The 22,181-nt window shown below is 46.5% G+C and overlaps 1 protein-coding gene across 1 annotated transcript in view; it reads right to left on the bottom strand.

Annotated features, from left to right (window-relative positions):
* The window catches only part of LOC146075610 (triacylglycerol hydrolase DDHD2-like), a 71,415-nt gene that overhangs the window by 37,138 nt on the left and 12,096 nt on the right, over window positions 1-22,181 (bottom strand). The window contains exons 3-5 of the mRNA XM_083185015.1: window positions 17,731-17,926; window positions 15,832-16,022; window positions 4,780-4,869 (exon numbers count right to left, since the gene is read on the bottom strand). Of these exons, the coding sequence (XP_083041141.1) occupies window positions 4,780-4,869; window positions 15,832-16,022; window positions 17,731-17,926 (477 nt within the window). The remainder of the gene's footprint in view (window positions 1-4,779; window positions 4,870-15,831; window positions 16,023-17,730; window positions 17,927-22,181) is intronic.

Below are 22,181 nucleotides of genomic sequence, written 5' to 3'. Positions count from 1 at the left end.
AATGGTTTGTTCACTTTTAATCTATATTGTTATTTTCCAGTGCTCCCTGCCAGTCCGTCTGGACTCTGTTACATGTGCCGCATCACTTACAATAATTATACCATAACTTCTACTCACAGACCCGGCGAGAGGATGGAAGGATGGAGGCTGAGCTAGATGTTTGCAATGATGCACTTGTCACTATAGTTTTTGTGTGTCTTGTAGACAGGAGTTATTCCCGAAACGGCGTAGACCGTATATTGTGGCAGAAACAACATCCCCCCACATGAAAGTAATGTGGGAGGATCCAGACCAGGTTTTGGAAGCAGTAGTTTTGGTAGACTAGCTACCCAATTGATAGGCCGGGGGGTGTTCTATTGTAGGGACAATTGGAGCCTTTGAAGATTCTGTTATGTTGAGTTAGCCTGTAAAAGTTTGTACCATGCACCTGAAAGGTATTACTGAACTAATTTGAGCATCTACCACTATCTGTATGTATGTTGTTAGAGGCAGAAGGGAGCTTGTATTAGGAGGAGATGCAGGTCCTGATATGCCACATGGAGTAGTCTGGGGTTGCTCCAAGGTAGGTAGCTCTTAGTTTAGATATATCAAGTAAGGAGCCATTATCATGTTGCTCCTTGCTGGTTAATCGTAGACCCAATTTAGGGTAACTGTGGTGTGGGGTGTGGTGCCCCTGGACTGGTTGAGCTGGGTGGCTTTAGTGCGGCATGCCCTAACATTCTATTAACACTCTCTCTCTTCTATTTTAATTACATTTCATTTTTTTTATTTTATCTCTCTCTTTATATATAGCTTCGGCTTCCTATCACTAATTATTAACACTATAGTATCTCACTGGCGTGCCGCACTGGGCTTTCTAGCTTATGACAGTTTTTGGGGTGCCGCACCCTTCACCTAGATATAGCGCTAGGGACCCCCAATATACAGAGAAGCCTTGATGTGGCTTGGGGGCATAGCATACACCTGCGCAGGTATATGTAACCAATATCTCTGAATTATATTATCATGTAGTGTTCAAGATTGGTTACTAATACCACTCAGTGTGCTGGGGGGGAAAATGTCTTGTTTTACTTATCCAGTATTAACCCCTCCCTTGCATGCACCTGAATGGTATTATTGAACTAATTTGAGAATCTGAGTTTTGGGGAAAGGGGACGTGGGGCAATCAGTCGCACAGGATTTATCAAAGCACTATTGTTCTCATTTACCCTCAGTGTATATGTACATTGGTTGGTTAACCGTGAGTAGGGAGGGTGTGCTACCACTGGACACAGGTTTGACAATTTTTTGAAAGAAGAGAAAGTATGTCTCTGTGTGGTGCACAGGTTATTAATAAGGTAAAAAGTAACTTTTATTTGGATACGTTTAAAAGAATGTAGCGAAATATAGACAGACAGTGATACATAAAGACACACACAGTGTAGGTTTAAAAAGGATAAAAATCCTTACTCAGTGTGATCCAACTCAATATCCTCCTAGATGTTAGTTAGATTCTTATGTATTAGTAATAATGGTTTATTGTACACTTTTCCACAGTGGATTTTCTGTGCTTTTAAGTCGCCTATTACCAGGGCTATTTTTGTGCAGGCTCTAGCAGGAACTGTGGCCCTTATTCTAGTTCACTCTTTCAGACAAAATATTTCTTAGATGGACAAAACCATGTGCACTGCAGGTGAGGCAGGTGTAAAACCCCACCCAAATCTAATTATCTCTGCACAAGTAACACCTGCCTCACCTGCAGTGCACATGGTTTTGTCCATCTAAGAAATATTTTGTCAGAAAGAGTGAACTAGAATAAGGGCCACAGTTCCTGCTAGAGCCTGCACAAAAATAGCCCTGCCTATTACTGATCTTCTGGTAACAAAATAATCTGGGTTTATGTTCCCCTGTGATGTTACTGATCAGATTACTTCACTTCACAATAGGGTAGGCAATATGGTGCCCCGCGGGTTACCCCTCAAGCGGTGCGTGTCTGGTGAGATCTGCCACCTCTACACCAGCACTGCGCGCCGCAAATGAGAGGGAGAGCCGCGTCAATGAGGACGTGTACCCTGCAGAGGAGCTCCGGCGTGTGAGAGTCAGCGCCGGAGATCTCCATCTGTTAGGAGTCAGATCTGAGCGCTGCGGACGTCACGCAAGTAGCGCCTCTGACTGAGCGGTCCAGTGAAAACTGGCATACCGCTCCGACTAAACAATTATAAACTAATACAGATCAAAATACATATAATAGGGATAGGGGAGAGGAGGAGAGCACACTGAGTGTCTGGGCGGAGTGGTATGCCAGTTTTCACTGGACCGCTCAGTCAGAGGCGCTACTTGCGTGACGTCCGCAGCGCTCAGATCTGACTCCTAACAGATGGAGATCTCCGGCGCTGACTCTCACACGCCGGAGCTCCTCTGCAGGGTACACGTCCTCATTGACGCGGCTCTCCCTCTCATTTGCGGCGCGCAGTGCTGGTGTAGAGGTGGCAGATCTCACCAGACACGCACCGCTTGAGGGGTAACCCGCGGGGCACCATATTGCCTACCCTATTGTGAAGTGAAGTAATCTGATCAGTAACATCACAGGGGAACATAAACCCAGATTATTTTGTTACCAGAAGATCAGTAATAGGGGACTTAAACGCACAGAAAATCCACTGTGAAAAAGTGTACAATAAACCATTATTACTAATACATAAGAATCTAACTAACATCTAGGAGGATATTGAGTTGGATCACACTGAGTAAGGATTTTTATCCTTTTTAAACCTACACTGTGTGTGTCTTTATGTATCACTGTCTGTCTATATTTCGCTACATTCTTTTAAACGTATCCAAATAAAAGTTACTTTTTACCTTATTAATAACCTGTGCACCACACAGAGACATACTTAATAATTTGAGAATCTACCACCATCTGTATGTATGAGTTTGCCTGTATGCTACTGCCTGCAATTATGATCACATATGAAATACAGATGGAGCGGGTCTCTTCTTTGCAGGGGATGGCGACGCCAGCCACCATCTGTATCTGCGAAAGGGGACGCACGCGCACGAGATGCACGCGCGTCCCCTTCCGACGGCTTCCCCCGGGTCCCCGCCGGGTTGTCGGTGGTCATCTGGGGTCCCCACCGCCTCCCGCACCCACCCCCCTAACCCTGTCCATCTCCCTGAAGCGGAGACGGACAGGGTTCCAATCACCCCGCCACCCGGAAACTGAGACGCGTGTGCGCGTGAGACGCACGCGCGTCTCAGTCAGATGGGCGCCGGGCTGCTGGCGGATCGCCAGCGGTGACTTTCTGGCGATTCGCCAGCAAGAGGGAGCCTGGCTTCATCTGTAAACCTGGTATGCCGTTACCTGCTGTAAAAATAAACATCAAAGTCTTCTTCTGAGTCCCAGTGATTGTGATCCTTGTCACAAACTGTGTATACACACACACGCACACATACATACATACATACATACATACATACATACACGGAGAACTCGAGAACTCTAGAGATATATCACTCCGATAACCCTTCCTACTTCTCAAGCCATGGATCTGCAGGGGGCCGAGACAGTGAATATGTCAATATGTTTTCCCTGTCATTCAGCCAAGGGAAAAGAAGAAAGAACCATGGTATTCTACAGCTGCTAATGTGTAGCTGCTGTAACTGTCCAATCACCTCTCGCCCACATACTATCTGGAGGGCGCTGGAATATAATGGGTGTAGAGGGTGCTCTAGAACAGGAACAAGTGCAAACATATGCTCATTTGTGGAGTCCGGTGGAGTGGTTTCCTTGTTGAAAAGTTTTTTTCTTTTTTTTATTGTCTCATCTTACAGAATCCTTGGACGAGCTTGGAAGAAACAGGATTTACTTTATCAAGTTCCAAAATGCCATGACTGCTTGTCATTCAAATTCAGTGGCTGAGATAGTACACAAACTTTGTTTCATGTTTTATTACCTTGTTTCATGCACAAATAAAATATATTTGTGTGTATTTCATGAGGTTATACAACGTAAATGCAAGATACCTCATTCAAAAATACGGAATGATCTGTTATCCAAAATTCTTCTGGTCATTCTTATCTGAGCATTTTGGATACGGGATACTCAACCTGTATTGTCACTTAGGGCCTTATTTTGGTTCATTCTTTCTGACAAAAACCTTCTTAGATGGACAAAACCATGTGCACTGCAGGGGGGGCAGATGTAACATGTGCAGAAAGAATTAGATTTGGGTGAGTTATTTTGTTTCTGTGCAGGGAAAATACTGACTGCTTTATTTTTACACTGCAATATAGATCTCACTTTGAAGTAAAACCCCACCCAAATCTAATTCTCTCTGCACAAGTTACATCTGCCCCACCCGCAGTGCACATGGTTTTGCCCATCTAAGAAGGATTTTGTCAGAAAGAATGAACCCATCTACATCACTGGGACTTTGAAAAGGATTTAGCAAAGTCCCAGTGATGTAGATGGGAAAAGACAAACTTTAAGTTTACATTTGTGCCTGCTCCTGTGACAGCACAATCTACCCCACATTTTATGCCAGTGTCCAATAATGGATTAAAAGAAATGGAATTAGGCAAGTACCAGAAATCCTGTCAGAACAGTACACTATATTGTGTTAGCTAAAAAGAAGATAATGCAACAGGCATAGCGGAGAGGAGTAAATACTGTTTGGTGCAGTTCATCATAGGCCAACCACAGTACATGAAGATTGGCGGTGTCACTTGTCACCTGCTGCCAACCACCTTATTTGTGAACAAGTAAATAAGCCATATCTGGGAAGGATGCCATTTCTATACCGTGGGGTTATGCAGAATTATCAGGTCTCTAGAGGGTGATTCCAGTCTCTTCTTCCACTCATTATGGGTCACTGCTTGCATGTAGGTGTCCTGCAGAAACAGACATGTTCCAATTACAAATCTGTCTCTTGTTGAGGGTTACTGACGATTTGTTGGATCACATTTATCAGGAACTATTTCTACTAAAAAATGTTTTAAATATCAAGAGGAATATTCATTAAAACAGTATAAAGTATTGTGTTAATATTCCAGCCCAACAGTGATTTATGACAGATCAAGCTCTTCAATATTTTCTCAAACATCAGTTGTTTTTTTTCCATTCTATGATTCTGAGGATAGTTTTAATAGTTTATATTGAGAACCACAGGTGCCAATGACAATAAATCTAAATTAGTATACATTTAAATTAAAGCAGTAATACCAGTTTTGTACATATGTTGAATAGTGCAGTGGGGGATACTAGAGCCTGGACTCCAAACATTTTAATTAATACAAATACCTGCATTCTTCGTGGAACAGTTATTTCCCCACCCAACAGAACACAGACAAACATAAAGAAAGACAACTGTGTCTACAATATTGCTAGAAGATGCACTGTAGAGTCAGCCTTCTAGACAATTCTCCCCAAGAGAGATAGAGACACGAGTAAATGAAGTGATGTCCACCTGTCAAGTTCCTACATTCCACTCTTCCAGCAACCGGGCATCATAAAGTAAATGTACACAGAACAAGCAAACAGTAGCTATGATAACCTCTAGTCTGTGATGCACAAAACAAAATAAACACTGATGGGAAGATGTCCCCTTCTAACCAGTGGCATAACTATAAATTTTGCTCTGGCCTGGCAAAAAGTTTGTGGCAGGCACCATGCTGCTGCAGGTCGGGGGGGCCATGGGTTCTGTCACTCCTGTTGGCTCAGCCTCTATGATGCCACTGGCAGGCACCATACTGCTGCAGGTCGGGGGGCCATGGGTTCTATCACTCCTGTTGGCTCAGCCTCTATGATGCCACTGGCAGGCACCATACTGCTGCAGGTCGGGGGGCCCATGGGTTCTTTCACTCCTGTTGGCTCAGCCTCTAGAGTCTATTTTTTTTTTTTAAATTCAGTCTTTATTTTAAATTTATAGACAATACAAAGACAAACATATACACTACAATACATAACATTACAAAATTCTTTACACTGCGTTATATCTTGATACATAGCTTGATTAATATTCCACACAATCTTCTTGCCATAAAGAAGAGAATTGTCAATATGTAGTTACCAGTTACTAAATCATTAAAAAGACTAACTTGCTAACCTCATCCGGTGAGCCCAGATTACAGCTTGCACTATTTGCTATACATACCCAATAGATAAGCGTACCCTCTTATTAGTGCCCTATTCTTAAAGTGCTAAGTGCGATTTGTGCATAATATTCTGATTAACAATATATCGTGAACCACTTTATAGTATACTACTATCTAATTAATAATACATATTATCCATAGTATTGTGGGTGAAATAAATCCTAAAAAGAGGCGTGTTAGATTAGATTTATTAATCTGCTTAAAGTGCATAGTGCAAAATATTTTGTACCACAAAAAAGAAGAAGGAAAAAAAAAAGAGAAAAAACCCAAATAGTATCTTAATTATATCTCTTTTAAGTTTTATGTTTCAATAATCCAATTTATAGAATTTCGAGTTACGCCATAATCCCCACGTTTTATAGAACTTGGAGTGGGCCCCCCTACTTGCATAAGTAAATCTTTCATGTGAGCATATAGTGTTAACCAGGTGAATCCACTCCTCTCTAGAGGGAGTTACCTTATCCATCCAATGTCTAGCAATTATAACCTTAGCAATTGCTGAAACATTCCTAACCAATTGTACCCCAGGTTCGCTCTGTATACCGTGTTCCCATACCCCCAATATCATACCAGAGGAAGACAGAATATGTTGTGGGACCCCAACCGACACCAGAGTATTAATAATATTACCCCAAAAAATTTTTAATTCACTACACTCCCACAGTAAGTGCCAAAGGGTACCCTGCTCTTGCAGGCATTTTGGACAGAGGTCACTATCGGAGAGACCCATTCTTTTCCTGCTCACCGGCGTAATATATATACGGTGCAGTATATTGAACTGCACCTGCTGGATACGGATTGAGATGGTCGCTCAAGTAGGAGCCGCCAAAATCTCACTCCAAGAAAGAGAATCCAACCAGAGAATGTCCTCTGCCCAACGTGCCCTCAGTCGTTCCAACTCATCCCCTTGTACACCAGATTGTAAAAATTTATATATTTTAGACAGTCGATGACGGGGTCCCAAACCTGTCATAAAGTTTTTCCCCGGGGAAGACCTAATAATACCCCCTCTTCTTAACAACTGAGTTAGGGCACTGCCTAACTGGATAGGTCTAAAGGCCATCTGATCGGGAAGGTCGTACGTACTTTGTAAGTCACCAAAGGGACGGATTCTTCCGTCTTGTATGAACTGGCCTACTGTCCGTAGTCCATACCTTCCCCAGGCCCTACCCAGTTGGAGTGTATTATTATTTAGTGCTGGAATCGCAAGGATAGATGTGTCCGGGTCAATATCCCCAAAGTGAGTAAATCTCTGTACTTGATCCCAAATTGTTAAAGCCTGGGTGATGATTGGGGGAAAATCTCGGCGCCTACATCTAGATAGGAGAAGCTGGAGGGGTGAAAGGCCCAACTCTAGATCTCCCACGAGAAGTTGTATCTCCAGAAAATCTACTTTCCCTTGAAACCAAGAGCATATATGGGCCCTTATTCTAATCGGATCGGTACGGCCCGCGTGCGGCCGTACCGCCGATGTTTTTACTCTGCACATGCGCAGAGGTGAATCTGCGCATGTGCAGCCCCCTTCGCCGCAGACGTATTTCGTCCGCCGCAAAGGGGGCGTATAGGGGAGTGAGAGGCATCATGCCCTCATTTCCCTATGTGTACGCCCCGCGTTTCATGGGCGTTCCCATGCAAACGCGGGGCGTATGCATGGTAATGAGGCCATGACGCAACTCATGGGGGCGGAAAGCTGACGTCGCCGGATGTCAGCTTTCAGCCCCCATACAAGCTACCACACGGACGATTGTCCGTGTGGTCTCAGCTTGCGGGAGCTGCCGCGGCGTGCGGACCTGCCTTCGATGGTCGACGACCATCGAATGCAGGGGGCAGCTCCCACCATGGTGGAGGCGTAGCCTCCACCATTTATATGCGGATCGCCAGCCGTCCGTGTACGGACGGCCGTGGCGATCCGTAGGGTGGGCGGGGATTGGTTTGTGCGGCCGGAGCCCCGTGTGCGGCTCTGGCCGCACCAACCAGAATAAGGGCCATGGGTAAGTTGTGCTGCCCAATAATACAACCTAAAGTTCGGCAACGCTAACCCCCCCTCACTTCTTACTCTATACAGGGTTTTTAATCTGACTCTAGGTCGCTTATTTATCCATAGGAAAGAGGAAAGGGTGCCCTCCAAGTCCTGAAAAAATTCCAATTTGATATAGACAGGGGACTGAAGAATAATATATAATAGCTTCGGGAGAATGGACATTTTAATTAAATTGACTCTGCCAATTTGAGATAGAGGCAACCCGGTCCATCTGCGACATTTGTCCCGAATATCTTTCAAGACGGGTCGTACATTATTCCCCAAAAAATCTTGCGGGGATTTAGAGACCGTTATGCCCAAATATCGAAACTTATCAGTAGTTCTCAACATTGAATCGTGCGGACTGGTAGATGGAGAGTCCCCCAAGTACATCAAATTAGACTTTTCCCAGTTCATTTTTATCCCGGAAAACTCCCCGAATTTACAAATCACCCCCATTATCACTGGCAAATTGGTTTCTGGGTAATCCAACCCGACCAGTAGGTCATCCGCGTAGAGGGAGACCATGCTCCGACCACTAGATATTGTAGGGCCTAATTGAGATCTCAGAGCACAAGCCAGGGGTTCCACCGCCACTGCAAATAGCAGTGGAGAAAGAGGACACCCCTGTCTTGTGCCCCTTGCTAAAGGGAAGGAGGGGGAGGTGTATCCATTAATTGTTATCCTTGCCTCAGGGTGCTGATATAGCAATTTGATCCAATTAATAAAACCATCTCCGAAACCAAAGACCTTGAGGACTTTCCAGAGATAGTCCCATTCAATCACATCAAATGCTTTGCTGGCATCAAATGATGCCAGCGCCGCAGAGCCTCCCCTATAGTTATTTAGCTGGATATATGAGTGGACTCTTCTCAAATTAATCGCTGTGGATTTTCCCGGACGGAATCCAGTCTGATCTGGGTGAATAATATAATCTAACACCTTCCCTAACCTATTAGCTATGATCTTGGCATAGATTTTTGCGTCGGCAGTAATTATTGAGATGGGTCGATATGAATCAACCCTAAGGGGGTCTTTACCCCCCTTAGGGATCATCACAATAGAAGCTGCTGCCATTGAATGGGGAAAATTCCATTCCTTGACCATGTCACCGAACAGGGTCCAAAGAGCTGGGGCTACATATCCCATATATTTACGATAGAATTCTCCTGGTAGGCCGTCGAGCCCTGGCGCCTTATTATTTGGGAGGGATTCAATGGCTGCCACCACCTCCTCTAGTCCTATAGGGGCCTCCAGCCCCTCTCTAGCCTCGTCCGACAACTGAGGAAGATTTAGAGACACAAGATAGTCGACTATAGCTTCTTCGCCCTGAGAGGACTGAGATTTATATAAGTTCTTAAAGTATGACAGAAAAATATTAACAATATTCGGGGTATCTGTAACATTCTCCCCAGTATCGGATCTGATGGCCGAGATAAAGCTGGAAGGTTGTTCTTGCTTGGACAATATCGCCAACCATTTTCCCGCTCGGTCTGAGTGGCCATACCTTCTATGGTCTCCCATGGCTAATCTACGGCTAGCCGCCTCTTCAAGATGTTCTCTCAGGTCACTTTGGGCTTGGCCCCACGCTTCCTTATCCGACTCTAACCCAGTACTACAATATTTATCTTCCAGACTGGTGGCGCTATTCTCCAAAACTAGTAATCTGGCCCTGTATTCTCGCTTAATAGATGCAATATGTTTAATTAGTATCCCTCTAGAGAAGGCCTTAAACGCCTCCCACACCGTTGTCCCGCTAGCTGAGCCCCGATTTTGGGACATAAATTCCTCAAATACCCCCCCCACCCCCTCCTGATCTCCTATTTGTTTTAGCCAAAAGGGCTGCAATTTCCAAAACCTGTAACCCTCTGTAGTATTAAAGTCTAGCTGCAGAAGGACAGGTGAGTGGTCAGAGATTCCCCTTGATTTATATTCCACTATTTGAACCCTATTGAGAAGACCTTGCGAGACCAGCACCAAATCTATTCTGGAAAAAACCCTATGGGTCACCGAGAAGCAGGAGTATTGTCTACGACTAGGATATTTAACCCGCCAGGGGTCCCACCAACCAATATCGTTGATGAAGTCCCTGAATTTACTCCCTTCATTTACACATACAGCATTGGGCTTAAATCTGTCAACCCGGGAATCCAAGACTTTATTAAAATCCCCTATACACACTACGTGGGAGTCAGGAAAGTTGGCTGAGAAATCCACGGCTTCCTTAAGAATATTGTATGAGAAGGGAGGGGGTATGTAAATTGCCAGGATGCATAACCTATATCGTTCATACTGCCCTTCTAAGAAGACATAGCGACCACCCGGGTCGATTTTACATACGTCCGGAATGAAGGCCACCGATTTCTTTATCAGTATAGAAACCCCACGAGACATATTGGAGTGAGGGGCGTGATAGAGAGAACCAACCCATGGTCGCTTAAGTGAGGAAAGTTTCTCACTGACTAAATGAGTTTCCTGTAAACAAATTATGTCAGCTTGATGATCTTTACAATATTTTAGGACGACTGCCCGTTTAATTCTGTCATTCAAGCCCCTCACGTTCCAACTCAAAAACCGTAAAACCATTAGGGAGGTGATCTACTGTAGCACCCAACAATGGAGAGCTCTAACCTACACCATACCAATGTTTCAGCAGGTGACCGGTATACTCTATCAAGCAATGTACAAGAAGAGATTATCGAAACATAAATAAACACAATACACCAGACATTACTTCCACTGTGGCCTACAGCAAAGGTAAGCGCTAGCCTATACCGCAATGATATTTCAGCAAATGACCCGTGTACTCCATCAAGCAATGTACCAGAAAAGATTATCGAAGCATTAATACACATAATACACCAAACATTACATAGAAAAACAAACATCAACCCCCCCCCCCTCCCCCCACCCTGTACGCCTACCCCTAGGCCTACCTTACCCCCACATCCCTGGACCCCTACCCCTTCTTTTGGGGCTGTTTTCAAGAAGGTCACTTTGTAGGATCCCCCCTCCCCCCCTTCCCAACCGCTAAAGCAACGTTAAACTTTTAATGAATTTTCAGCAGATAAACCCCCACAGCTAAAGGAAAACATATAAGAAACAATGTGCCACCAGCTACATCAGCCTGTTAAGCTTGTTTTTTCCCAGGAGCGAAATGATTAAGCCAGTTGGCCGCCTCAGCTGGAGTGGCGAAGAAGTTAGTAACCCCCTCAGACACGACCCGGAGTCTACTGGGATATAACATGGAATATTGTAGACCCAAATCCCGAAGTCTGGACTTGATGTCTTTAAATTTCATCCTGTCCCGCTGGACTTCAATCGGGAAGTCTGGAAAAGTAACAATTTTTCCCCCATTATAACTTAGCTCGGGTTTTGCCCTTGCCAAGCGAATAGTAATGTCTCTGTCCCTGAAATGAAGAAATTTAGCAATCAACATTCGGGGTGGTGCACCGGGGACTGGGGGGCGGCCAGGGATCCGATGGGCCCGCTCTATGGTGAACTGGGCGGTGAAGGCTTCTCTTCCAAATGTGCTAACAAGCCACTGCTCCAGAAACCTCTCCGGTTCGTTACCCTCGACTCGCTCAGCAAAGCCCAGAAACCGGACGTTACTACGCCTCAATCTCCCCTCCATGTCAGTAAGCTTGTACCTCATCTCCCCCACCTGAGAAGAGAGGTTTTTAATCTGATTGTTGAGGGGGGAAACCTGGTCTTCAATTTGGGATATACGTGTCTCAACCTCTGTAACTCGCTCCCTAATTTTCTCCGCGTCTTGTCTAAGAAGGGAGATATCCGATTGAACTTTTCCCAATTGGACAGACAGGCGGGACTCACAGTTGTTAATAGCGTCCAACACTTGCTGCAGGGTTATTTCAGTAGCTGGGGGGTTAATATCCTCTTTAACTGGAGAGGATGCAGGAGTAGAGGTCTGTGAGGAGGGCCCGGACTGAATGGGTTTGCAAGCATATTTTTCCAAGCGTGCAGCGGCCGTATTCTGGCCAGTTTTCCCCATTATATCTTATATATCCACTTATCTCAAAAGGATCACCAGATATGCGGGACACACTGCGGGTATGTAGTCACCGGCAATTTACAGCAGTTCCGTCTGAGAGATACGGGGATACACTTGCCCCAAAGCCCACCACACGCTGATTCAGTAATAAGGCGCCCGGGACCACTGTAGGCAGACCACCTCTCCCCCCTCAGAAAAATAATAGACACAGTACTTGCGTAGGAATCGTAGAAGCGTCGCCGCCATATACCGACACGCTGCCCAGCTGGATATTGCGGTTAGGAAGCCACCGCTGCTTGAGATGGCTGTAACACCGGGGCTTCAATGGGGCTCTCTGCAGCGGCACACTGGCTGTTGTTCTGTGCTATGGTCCGGCTGTCCGCTACAGGATAGCACGCCGTGGGGCTCCCACTTGGATTGCTGCTCTCTACTTTCGGTCGCCAGCAGCCGGAAGCCTCCGGCAACACACACGCTGCGTCTCCGCTTCCTCTGCTCCGTGCGTTTCTGCCACCTTCGCTCAGGCTCCCAGGGTGCACCGCTCGCTCACCCAGGATTCACCGCGTCTCATCCAAACACTCCCCACACGCGGGATGACAATGTGCCCGCGTCTCAGCAGTGGAAGCGGCTCCAGACGGACGTTCACTGGCAAGGTTTTCCAGGTTCAGGGGGGGTTTTTCCCGCATTCATATTAGCCTCAGCGGGAGGGCGGGAGGGAGAGGGGATGGAAGCCTACACACGCTCACTCAGCCGTGACCCGCCCCTTCCGCCATCCTTCAGCCTCTAGAGTCTATGGTGCCACTGGCAGAAACCATGCTGCTGCAGGTCAGACAGGGGGGGTCCATGTGTTCTGTGACTCCTGCCATGCCCATGATCAGACATTGCGTTGCCGCTGTTGATTGGAGGGGGGGGGGCAGGCGCGCTTGTCCCGTTACTGCTACCAGCTCTATGGTCCCAGTGGCAGGCATCATCATCACTGACCCCCCCCCTCACCATGCTCCCTCACAGGACTCTGTGTGTCACTGTCACATGTAAAAAAAAAAAAAACCCGGGGAGCTGCAGGGCGGTGCGGAGCAGTGGGGGCGGGTGGCGGCAGCTCTCAAATGAGTGGCCGGCGGGGGTGCCGGTGGTAAAACAGTGGGGCGGGCTGTCAGTGTGCAGCGGTGATCAGTGTCCATAGCACCGCAGCTGGCGGGCGTCGGTGATCACTGTGTCCAGCACCGCAGCGGGCGGGCAGCAGCGGCAATTACAACTTTAAGATAAAGGGTGACATTCTATGGGATGAGATCTGCGTTTTTTGGCGTTAATTAGACCACAAAATGGCGATATCGCATTTTTCCATTAAATCGCCAATTTAATGGGATGCGCTAAGGGACTGAAATCGCATATTATGTGCGTTAAGGTATGCTGAGTAAAAGTGCGAGATTAATTTGCATTTTTATCGCATCCAGATGTTTTCGTACAGAACAGTATACAAGTCGCTTATTTAATGCAATGCACATTTGCACATCGCACTTTTTAGGTGTCTAATTAGCGCAGCTATTTCAGACCAGGTTCTGTTTGGCGAAATAGCCAGAACCCTGCACAGATCGCAATGTTCTGTGCAGGGTTCTGCTGTAAAAAATAAAACAAAGGGTTAAAAAAAAAAAAAAAAACGAGCGCAGGGTCCCCCGCCAGAGCATAACCAGCCCCGGGCTCACTGAGCCGGTGCTGGTGACATAAAATCAGGGTCCCCGACAAATAGGGGTCCCCTTGATTTCATGAAACCAGCACCAGGCTCAAGGTCCGGCGCTGGTTCCCAAAATACGGGGGACAAAATGACTAGGGGTCCCCCGTATTTTAAGAACCAGCACCGGACACAACCAGCCAGCAGGGTAATGCCACAGCCGGGGGAAACTTATTATATAAGCTCCCGCGGCCAAAGCATTAACCCCCTGGCTGGTCAGCATGGGCAGGGGTCCTGGGGAAGTGGGGACCCCCCCAAATGAAGGGGTCCCCCCTCCAGGACTTACCAGCCCATGCTGATAGTCCGGGGCTGTCCCCGATGCCCCTGGGCGGTGGGCATCGGGCTGATGGCTTGTGTAAAAAAAAAGAATAAAAACTATTGTTTTGTACTGGCGAACTATGAGTCCCAGCAAGCCTACCCCGCATGCTGGGACTTGGAGAACCACAAGTCCCAGCATGCGGGGCATTAAAGGGCCCGCTGGCACTTGTAGTTCTGCAGTACAAAAAATAGTTAACAAAAACACACTGACACACTGTAAAATAAAAGTTTAATACACACAAAACACACACACACACACTGATACTTACCTACCTTGAGCCCGTAGGTCGGTCCCTGGATCCTGGGTCCGGGCTCCGGGGCTCCAGGGCAGAAGAGTCCGGTTCCGGGGCCTTGGTCCTGGTTCCGGGGCTGGTCCTGGGGTTCCGGTGCTCCTGGGCTGCAGAATCCGGGGTCCGGGATCCGAGGTAGTCCCCAGGGGTACCTAAGGAAGGAAATCCAACTCACCTGGTCCCCGGCGACGACCTCGGCATCCTCTCCGGTGACAGCGCTGCTCCCATCTGGTACCCGGCTCGCAGGACTTTGACAGGCGCAGAGATGTTTCCTCCTCGGCGTCTCAAGACAGAATGATTTCTGGCCAATCAGGCCAGAAATCATTCTGAATACAGACGCCGAGGAAGAAACATGAAATAAGGGTGGGAAAGCGAAAAATATACGCCCTCACATCGCGTGATTGGCCAGATTTCGCGGAGGGGCGTAACGCACCTTATAAAGTTAGAATATGCGAAAACTTCGTATGCGAAAAAGAAATTTGAATGCCGAAGAAAACGATAAGTTAAAAATATTGACTATGATAAAACAACGGCAATGTCTGAATACCCCCTATATGTTCTATTCATTTTGCATCTCATTTGATAAATAAAAGTCAGGTTTCATGTAAAACATGAAATTGTCTGAGTGACCCCAAACTTTTGTACGGTAGTGTAGCATGATTCATGAGCTCAGAATCAGACTGAGCCCAGAACTTATCCCAGACTGACTCTGCCAGATTAGTGAACCCTTCAGCAAACTTTTTTATAGGTCAGTTTAGAATAAAATAAAGATATGCACTGAAATAAATACTTGCACCAATGCAGGTTACAGTCTCAATCCCAAAACCCAAAAGCACACACTATGCCATTATAGACAACAACTAGAATGTGAGAGTAACCCGAGCGCCTGAAGGATACCCACATGAATACAGGAAGAACACACATACAGTAAATTATGTGAAATAGATCAAAATGATGATCAACATTAACAGCAATGTCAGTGCCGGTGGCTGTGATTGGACAAACAATTCAACGCTCCAATTGCTCCATCAGCTGCCATCTAGTGGCCACCAGAGTGCAAAAACTAAAATGCACCACAGAGGTGAGGAGCAGTGTTAGCCTTTTACTATATAGTATAAATGCTAATTCACATTGCTGCATTTATTGAGATGGTAAACTCATATGTGTACACAATTGTGAGGTCTGTGCACTTCTTTTTTTAAACTACTGAATAATAATAATAATAATAATAATAATAATACACACTGATTTCTATTAAAGACAGATTTACTGGATAGATGAAAATACAATGAAAAGGTTTCAGGATGGGACGTGAAAGATAAAAGCTGGAAATTACCTCTAGAATCTCACTGAAATTCTCTGCATATGGAACGTATTTATTATCTTTATCCCTTTTGTAGAACCAGGTGCATCTCTGAACTTCAGAGTCGCCCTCATCCCAGTACACAGACAGCATCCTGCGACTGCCCAGGTACACATCATATCGCCCCCCACAAACTGGGATTACAATACTGTTTGGATTATGTCCTAATAAAAGAGAATAAACAACAGCATTATAAAACGGAACATAAGTGGTAAAAAAAAAGAAAAATATCAAAAAATTACTACAATTGTCTCACCACAAACAAGATTTCCCTAGGTGTGTACTCTGCCATTCTAGAACTATGAAAGGCTCAAGTCCTAGATTAACCCTTTGAGTGGTCGGTTTTTCTGGGGCAGGACAAACCTATCAGGGCAGGTTTGTCCTGCCCCAGAAAAACCCACCACAGAACTTATGGGCAGCCCCTCCCCTGTCGTCTACCTCTCCCCCCTGTTCTCACCACCTTCTATCGCCCACTGCCGACTTCCCAACCTGCATCGCTGGAGGTTCCCCTGTCACCATTCAAAGCAGTGAAGCGGCATCAGGTTCGGGGCAGCTCGGGTGGCCAAATTGCCGAATGCTCCCTAGCAGCACTGGCCCAGACTTTCCCGAGCAGGGCTTGCAATGCCGCCGGCTACGCTCAGTGCTGCGTATGGTGGTGAGTGCAGTGGCAGGGGAACCCCGGCTACGATTGCCAGGGTGCGGAGTTAGCACTGACTTGGGGGGGGGCGCCGGGGGGAGGGTAGAGTGAGGATTGGGAGTGTGCCCTGGGTGCCCCTAGAGGTTGTTTTTACACAATCAGTGGTTAAAGGCTTTATGAGCTCTATTAAACCCCTTTTCCACTAGCATAAATAACCCGGTAATCTCCGCGGGAACGCACATCTACCCGGGTTTTTCTGCTAGTGGAAATGCTCCCTGTCAAATAACCCAGTTTGAATTCCCCGGCAATCCTACCCATGTAATCACCAGGGTAGCACCCGGTTTGCACCTGGGTTCAGCGTTAGTGGAAATGCTCCAAACCCGGTATCTTTGAAAAACAGAGATGATTGGAGAGTCTTGGGTATTTGTATGTGCACTTTGTACATGACTACATACACCAATGGCTCAGGTATACTGCAAACAATAGTTTTCACAATAGTTTTACATGTCGTGTGTGAAGACACTTTTGAAAAAGTTTAATATTGAATATTTGGGACTAAAATAAAAGCAAAACTTTTCCAAATAAATATTTCTGGTCTATTTTTTTAATCAGAAAATGTTTTGTTTAATGGTGGCCCTTTTGGGTAATGGTGGCCCTGTTGGTGGCCCTGTTTTAGGACCTCCCCTTTGGTAAAGCCCTTTATAAAGGCCTTTTCTTATGTAATCTATAGGGGAAAAAAACAGGCCTTACCTGGGTTAAGTGTAAACGGGGCTAATCCAGCAATTTACTGGGTAACACTGTAGTGGAAATGTGTCTTAAACCCAGGTCCAACCCGGTATTGATCCAAGTACAAATTACCGGGTCTGAACCAGGGGTATTACATTCATACATTTGTCCCTGTAGATTGTAAGCTTGCAGCAGGGCTCTCCTACCTCCAAGTATGACTTTTTTGTTTTATCACTGTCTACAATTGTAAAGCCCAACGGAATCTGCTGCGCTATATAAAAAACTGTAAATAAATACTAACAGAATTAGGTGTTAAGCACATAAATCCAATTACTTGCATTAATATATGAATGCACTAAACTTCTGTGTCTATCAGTTCTCTTATTATGTAACATAAAGTATACTCCTCCTGTATTATACAATCCCACCATGCCCTCCAAGACCCTTCGTACAGCCACTCCTTACTGTATTACCCTGTATGTATAGTCTGTGGTTCTCACATACTGTACCAGAGCAGAAAGCAGCCTCCAGTTTGTCAGAATCCTCCCTGCTGAAGGGGTTCCAGGACCCTCTGTCATCCTGTATCTTGTGGTAGAACCAGTGAGGTATCACCGCCTCATAGGTCATTGGGGTCTCCATTGTCTCATTGGTGATTGAGGATACGGAGAGTGGAGACGCCTCCGATTTGCCTTGTGAAGACATCTCCTATATCAATAATAAAGGAATAGAGCTCTAAACTGAAACATAATTTACAGTCACATAGAAATCACTGTACAGTAAATGCTGCTCCTATCTAAAAAAATACTGTACTTTAGACATTGACCTCTCCCAACAAGGAATCAGATGGTATCAGCTGGTATATCTGCCCTTAGGTGGAGCTAGAGGGATAAACAGTTGGTGGTGACTAGATAATAAAAAAAATTTGGCTAGGAAAAGAACATGAAGAGATTATCTAGATTTATTTTCACAGCCTGATGTTCTAGCAATTCTACATCATTTTAGAATAGAATCAACGGTACTTGTTTAGTTTCATGGCATCCCCTTGCGGGGCTCGCTGCACTCGGCACGGAATACATGTAAAGTAATCCGCGTCCCCTCGCCACGCTTCGGTCTCGGTGGCTCGCTGCGCTTGCCACACTATATAAAATCCACTCCATGCGTAGTGGATAGTGGGGTTATGAACAGGTACAAAATCGCATCAAATCTGCCACCTTGAAAATAAACAAGTACCAAATCAACTTTATTGGCCATGCACACTAGGATTTTTTCTGTGGATTACAATGCAGCATCAAGCAGGGATGAGGGGGAGGGGGAGACATTACATATGTTACATTAAGACATTACATGCGCGGGGGGGGGGGGGCACATGCCCGCCGAGCAGCACAGCGCCTAGGCAGCCATCAGCGGCGCCACTAGTCGTTGCAGCAGCCAGGTGGGTAACAATATAAGCAGGGACAGTACAGTTGTCGCATACGGATCACATACCCGCCAAGCTGGACAGCACCTAGGCAGCCATCAGCTGCGCCACTGGTCGTTGCAGCAGCCAGGTGGGTAACAATATAAGCAGAGATAGTACAGTTGTCGAACAGGGAACACATACCCGCCATGCTGCACAGCACCTAGGCAGGCATCCACGGCACCAATGGTCATTGCTGCAGCCAAGTGGGTAACAGTATGAGCACAGTATGAGGTAACAGTATGAGTAAAGACAGCACAGTTACAGCAGAGAGAGTACAGTGATCACACAGGAGACACGGGATACATATGGCTGAGTGCACAGTTCCTAGGCAGCTATTGTGGCACCATGTTGAGGGCCTGTAGGGAGAGCCTTGGGTAGCGTGGGTGGTGAGGGAGAGAAAGAGTCAGTCACTGAGGGTGGGGGAGAGTCAGTGGGGGGTGGGGGCGGCGCCGCCACAGAGTTTCCGGCCTGCTGGGGGGGGTGCTTGGGGGATCCTACCGGCCTCTGGGTGTGATGCCGGGGGTCCCCCTGGCTGATCTGCCTCCTGTCCCAGCCCGGGGGTTGTGGGTCGCCGAGGGAGCTGGGTCCCTTCTTACCGTGTCTGCTGGTCCTGCCTGTGCCCGGCCCTCCGCGTCCATAGGGAAAGGAAGCGGAGGTGATATGCCTTCCGGGGGTGTCCCCCATCCTCGGTGCTCATTTCAGAAGCTTCTTCCTTGCTCCTTGCTTCCTCCTCTGCCTTGTCTTCCCCCTCAGCCACACCCTGTACATTGCTCCAGAGGACGGGGATGGTGGAGCTCTGTGGATGGGGAGACAGAGCTCCACGTGCATGCAACCATCCCCGGCATCCTCCTCCGGAAGTCACCAGCAGTTTTAAGCTGTTACTGTAAGCAGTTACTGTAACATTGATAGTGTTCACTCTAGGATTTTTTTAGGGCAGGGTGCTGACCACCGGCAGGGCACATTTTATATTAGAAATGTATAGGTATGGATAGGTAGCTTTACAATGCAGGAGAGTGAAGAAGAGGCACTCAGAGAAACTTTTAGAACATAAGTCTGTATTGTGAGAAACCACCAAAGTTTTGGGGGCTGAGCGCCCCTTTGTGAAGGTGCAAGAGGTGATATATAACAAAAAAAAAAAAATTGCACACCGCACTACAATTACGCCCATTAAACATTGTCATAGTCTGCTATGCCCATTACATATTCTGTCTGTAATGACAATTACACATTATGGCACACACTGTAATGCCTCTTACACATTATACCACACACCATAATGCCCATTACACATGATGGCATACACCATAATATCCCATAACACATGATGCACACACCGAAAGTTCTCAGCGGCATGTCAGCATGGTGGGGGTAGCGTAAGGGCACACAGTTCCACACACAAAAAGGGCAAGGTGCATTTTGAGGTTTTAAAAATGGGCAGGGAGTGGCACCCTTCAAAAAAAGCTTAGAGGGAATGCTACATTCATTAATGAGTTTTAAAAGCAGCTGCAATTATAAGTGCACCATATTCTGCTTCTCCATAACCTATGCCATGTGTGTCTGTTCTTATAACGGGTCGGAATTCTATTAGCCCTGAAGAAACATTGGGTTTGGAAAACATATATATTTATATAAAACATATATTTTGGGGGGCTATTCAATTTGGTCGACTGACGAAAAAATAAAATTCTGCCTGAAAACACATAGGTTCAGTGAAACCTCTGATTTCACCGCCACAGAAAAGCTGACGTTTAAAAGGGAGTTTGTTTTGACTGCTTGACTCCTTCACTCAGGTTCCCATGTCCACTGCAGGAGCAGCCAAGGATGGCAGAAAGGGCGCTACTCTGCCCTGCAATCCACATATATATCCCCAACCATGGTGTTCCAGCCAGGTGGGGGTGACGTCACCAGGGAGATGGAGGTGCTGAGGGAGGTGACAAAATTAATCCCCAATATGCCACAGCTCATGAGGGTTTAAACACAAACATATCAGCACTATTCTGCAGCTTTAGTTAATAAATATAAGTATTGACGCGTACAATGCAATTTACCCTTCGATTTTGACTATACAATCAAAAACGAGATTTATGTCTTACCTGTTAAATCTCTTTTTTTGAGGACATCAGGGGCCACAGGGCTAAAAGTGGGTAGTGAGTGGGAGAGTGACCATTCCAGCACCAGAAAGGTTACACGTTTTGGCTGCTCCCAGGTCAACCAGGTTCCTCCTCTCCTCTACCCCACCTCCAGGCCAGGAAGCTCTGTTTTTTAACAAGCCAAGGCAGGAGACAAGAGAGAAGGAAAATAAACACCATACAGAAACACATCCAAACATATGTTGAGGTCCCTCAACAGAGGAAATGACCAAGTTGTCACCTTAAAAAGTTGCTCTGCTGTTGCACAGCCCCTACCAGCCAAACAGACGCACCCACAGACCTTGTGGAATAAGCCCGGACCCCCAGATGAACCGGGAGGGAGGCGCCCAAGTACACCTGCTTGATGACAGATCTAAGCTAATAGGCAATTGTCTGCTTAACAGCCGGCCAACCTCTTTTTCAAACTCCGTAGAGGTCAAAGAGATAGTCCAACATCCGAAGAGCCTTAGTGTGATGCACATAGATGCGCAAAGCATGGGCCACATCTAGGGAAGACCGTTCAGGAGAGGCATCCAGCAATCTCCTGGATGACAAAATTTAAACACCACCTTGGGGAGGTGTGAAGAACAGATCGAAGAACCACCCTTCCAGGACGGAAGACTAAGAAAGTTTATGGACAAGACATAGCCGACAGGCCAGACACCCTCCGTGCCAAAGCAATAGCCAACAGGAAACCTTCTTTCCAGGTAAGCCAACCAAGGTACAGCAACCTTAACAGTTCATATTCGGCACCCTGAAGAGCCCCGATGACCAGTGAAAGATCCCATGGAGCAACAGTGGGAACAAAGGAAGGCTGGAGAAGCAGAACACCGTGCAAAAAAATGCGGACATCCGGCAAGGATGCCAACCTCCTGCGGAACAGGATAGAGCAGAAACTTGTACTTTCAAAGACAAGCACAATCCGGCCTCAAAACCCTTCTGCAAGAATGCCAAAATCCTAGCCAAGCTGTAAATCCTGGGATTGATAAGTGGTAAGCACCCAACGAAGAAGGCCTGCAGGCCTGAACAAAGTTGAAATGACCCTTGATTTAAAGCCTTTGGCCCTTAACAAAGAGATCACAACAACCACCAAATCCAGACACTGCAGGTTATGAGAGAGCAGGGCTGAATGTAGTGGGAGACTGATTGGAGGGGCTACTGATAGCGTGGGGCCACCGGGATCAATGTACCTCCATCAACCTTCAACATGTGTTAGATTATACTGAGGAGGTGGAAAGGTGTTCACCTGCCATGGGGTGGACAGGGTGTCCATAATGCAACGCGAGACCTGGACCCGTACAGGGTGACCCAGTGGTGGAGGTGTGAGGCACCAACATCCGGAATACCTCTGGACATAGGGTGCATTCAACGT

This window comes from Crinia signifera, chromosome 4 (assembly GCF_055691185.1).
Source record: "Crinia signifera chromosome 4, ASM5569118v1, whole genome shotgun sequence".
Taxonomy (NCBI): Eukaryota; Metazoa; Chordata; class Amphibia; order Anura; family Myobatrachidae; genus Crinia; species Crinia signifera.
Note: the sequence above shows the minus strand (reverse complement) of the source record. Positions and strands in the feature narration are given on the sequence as shown.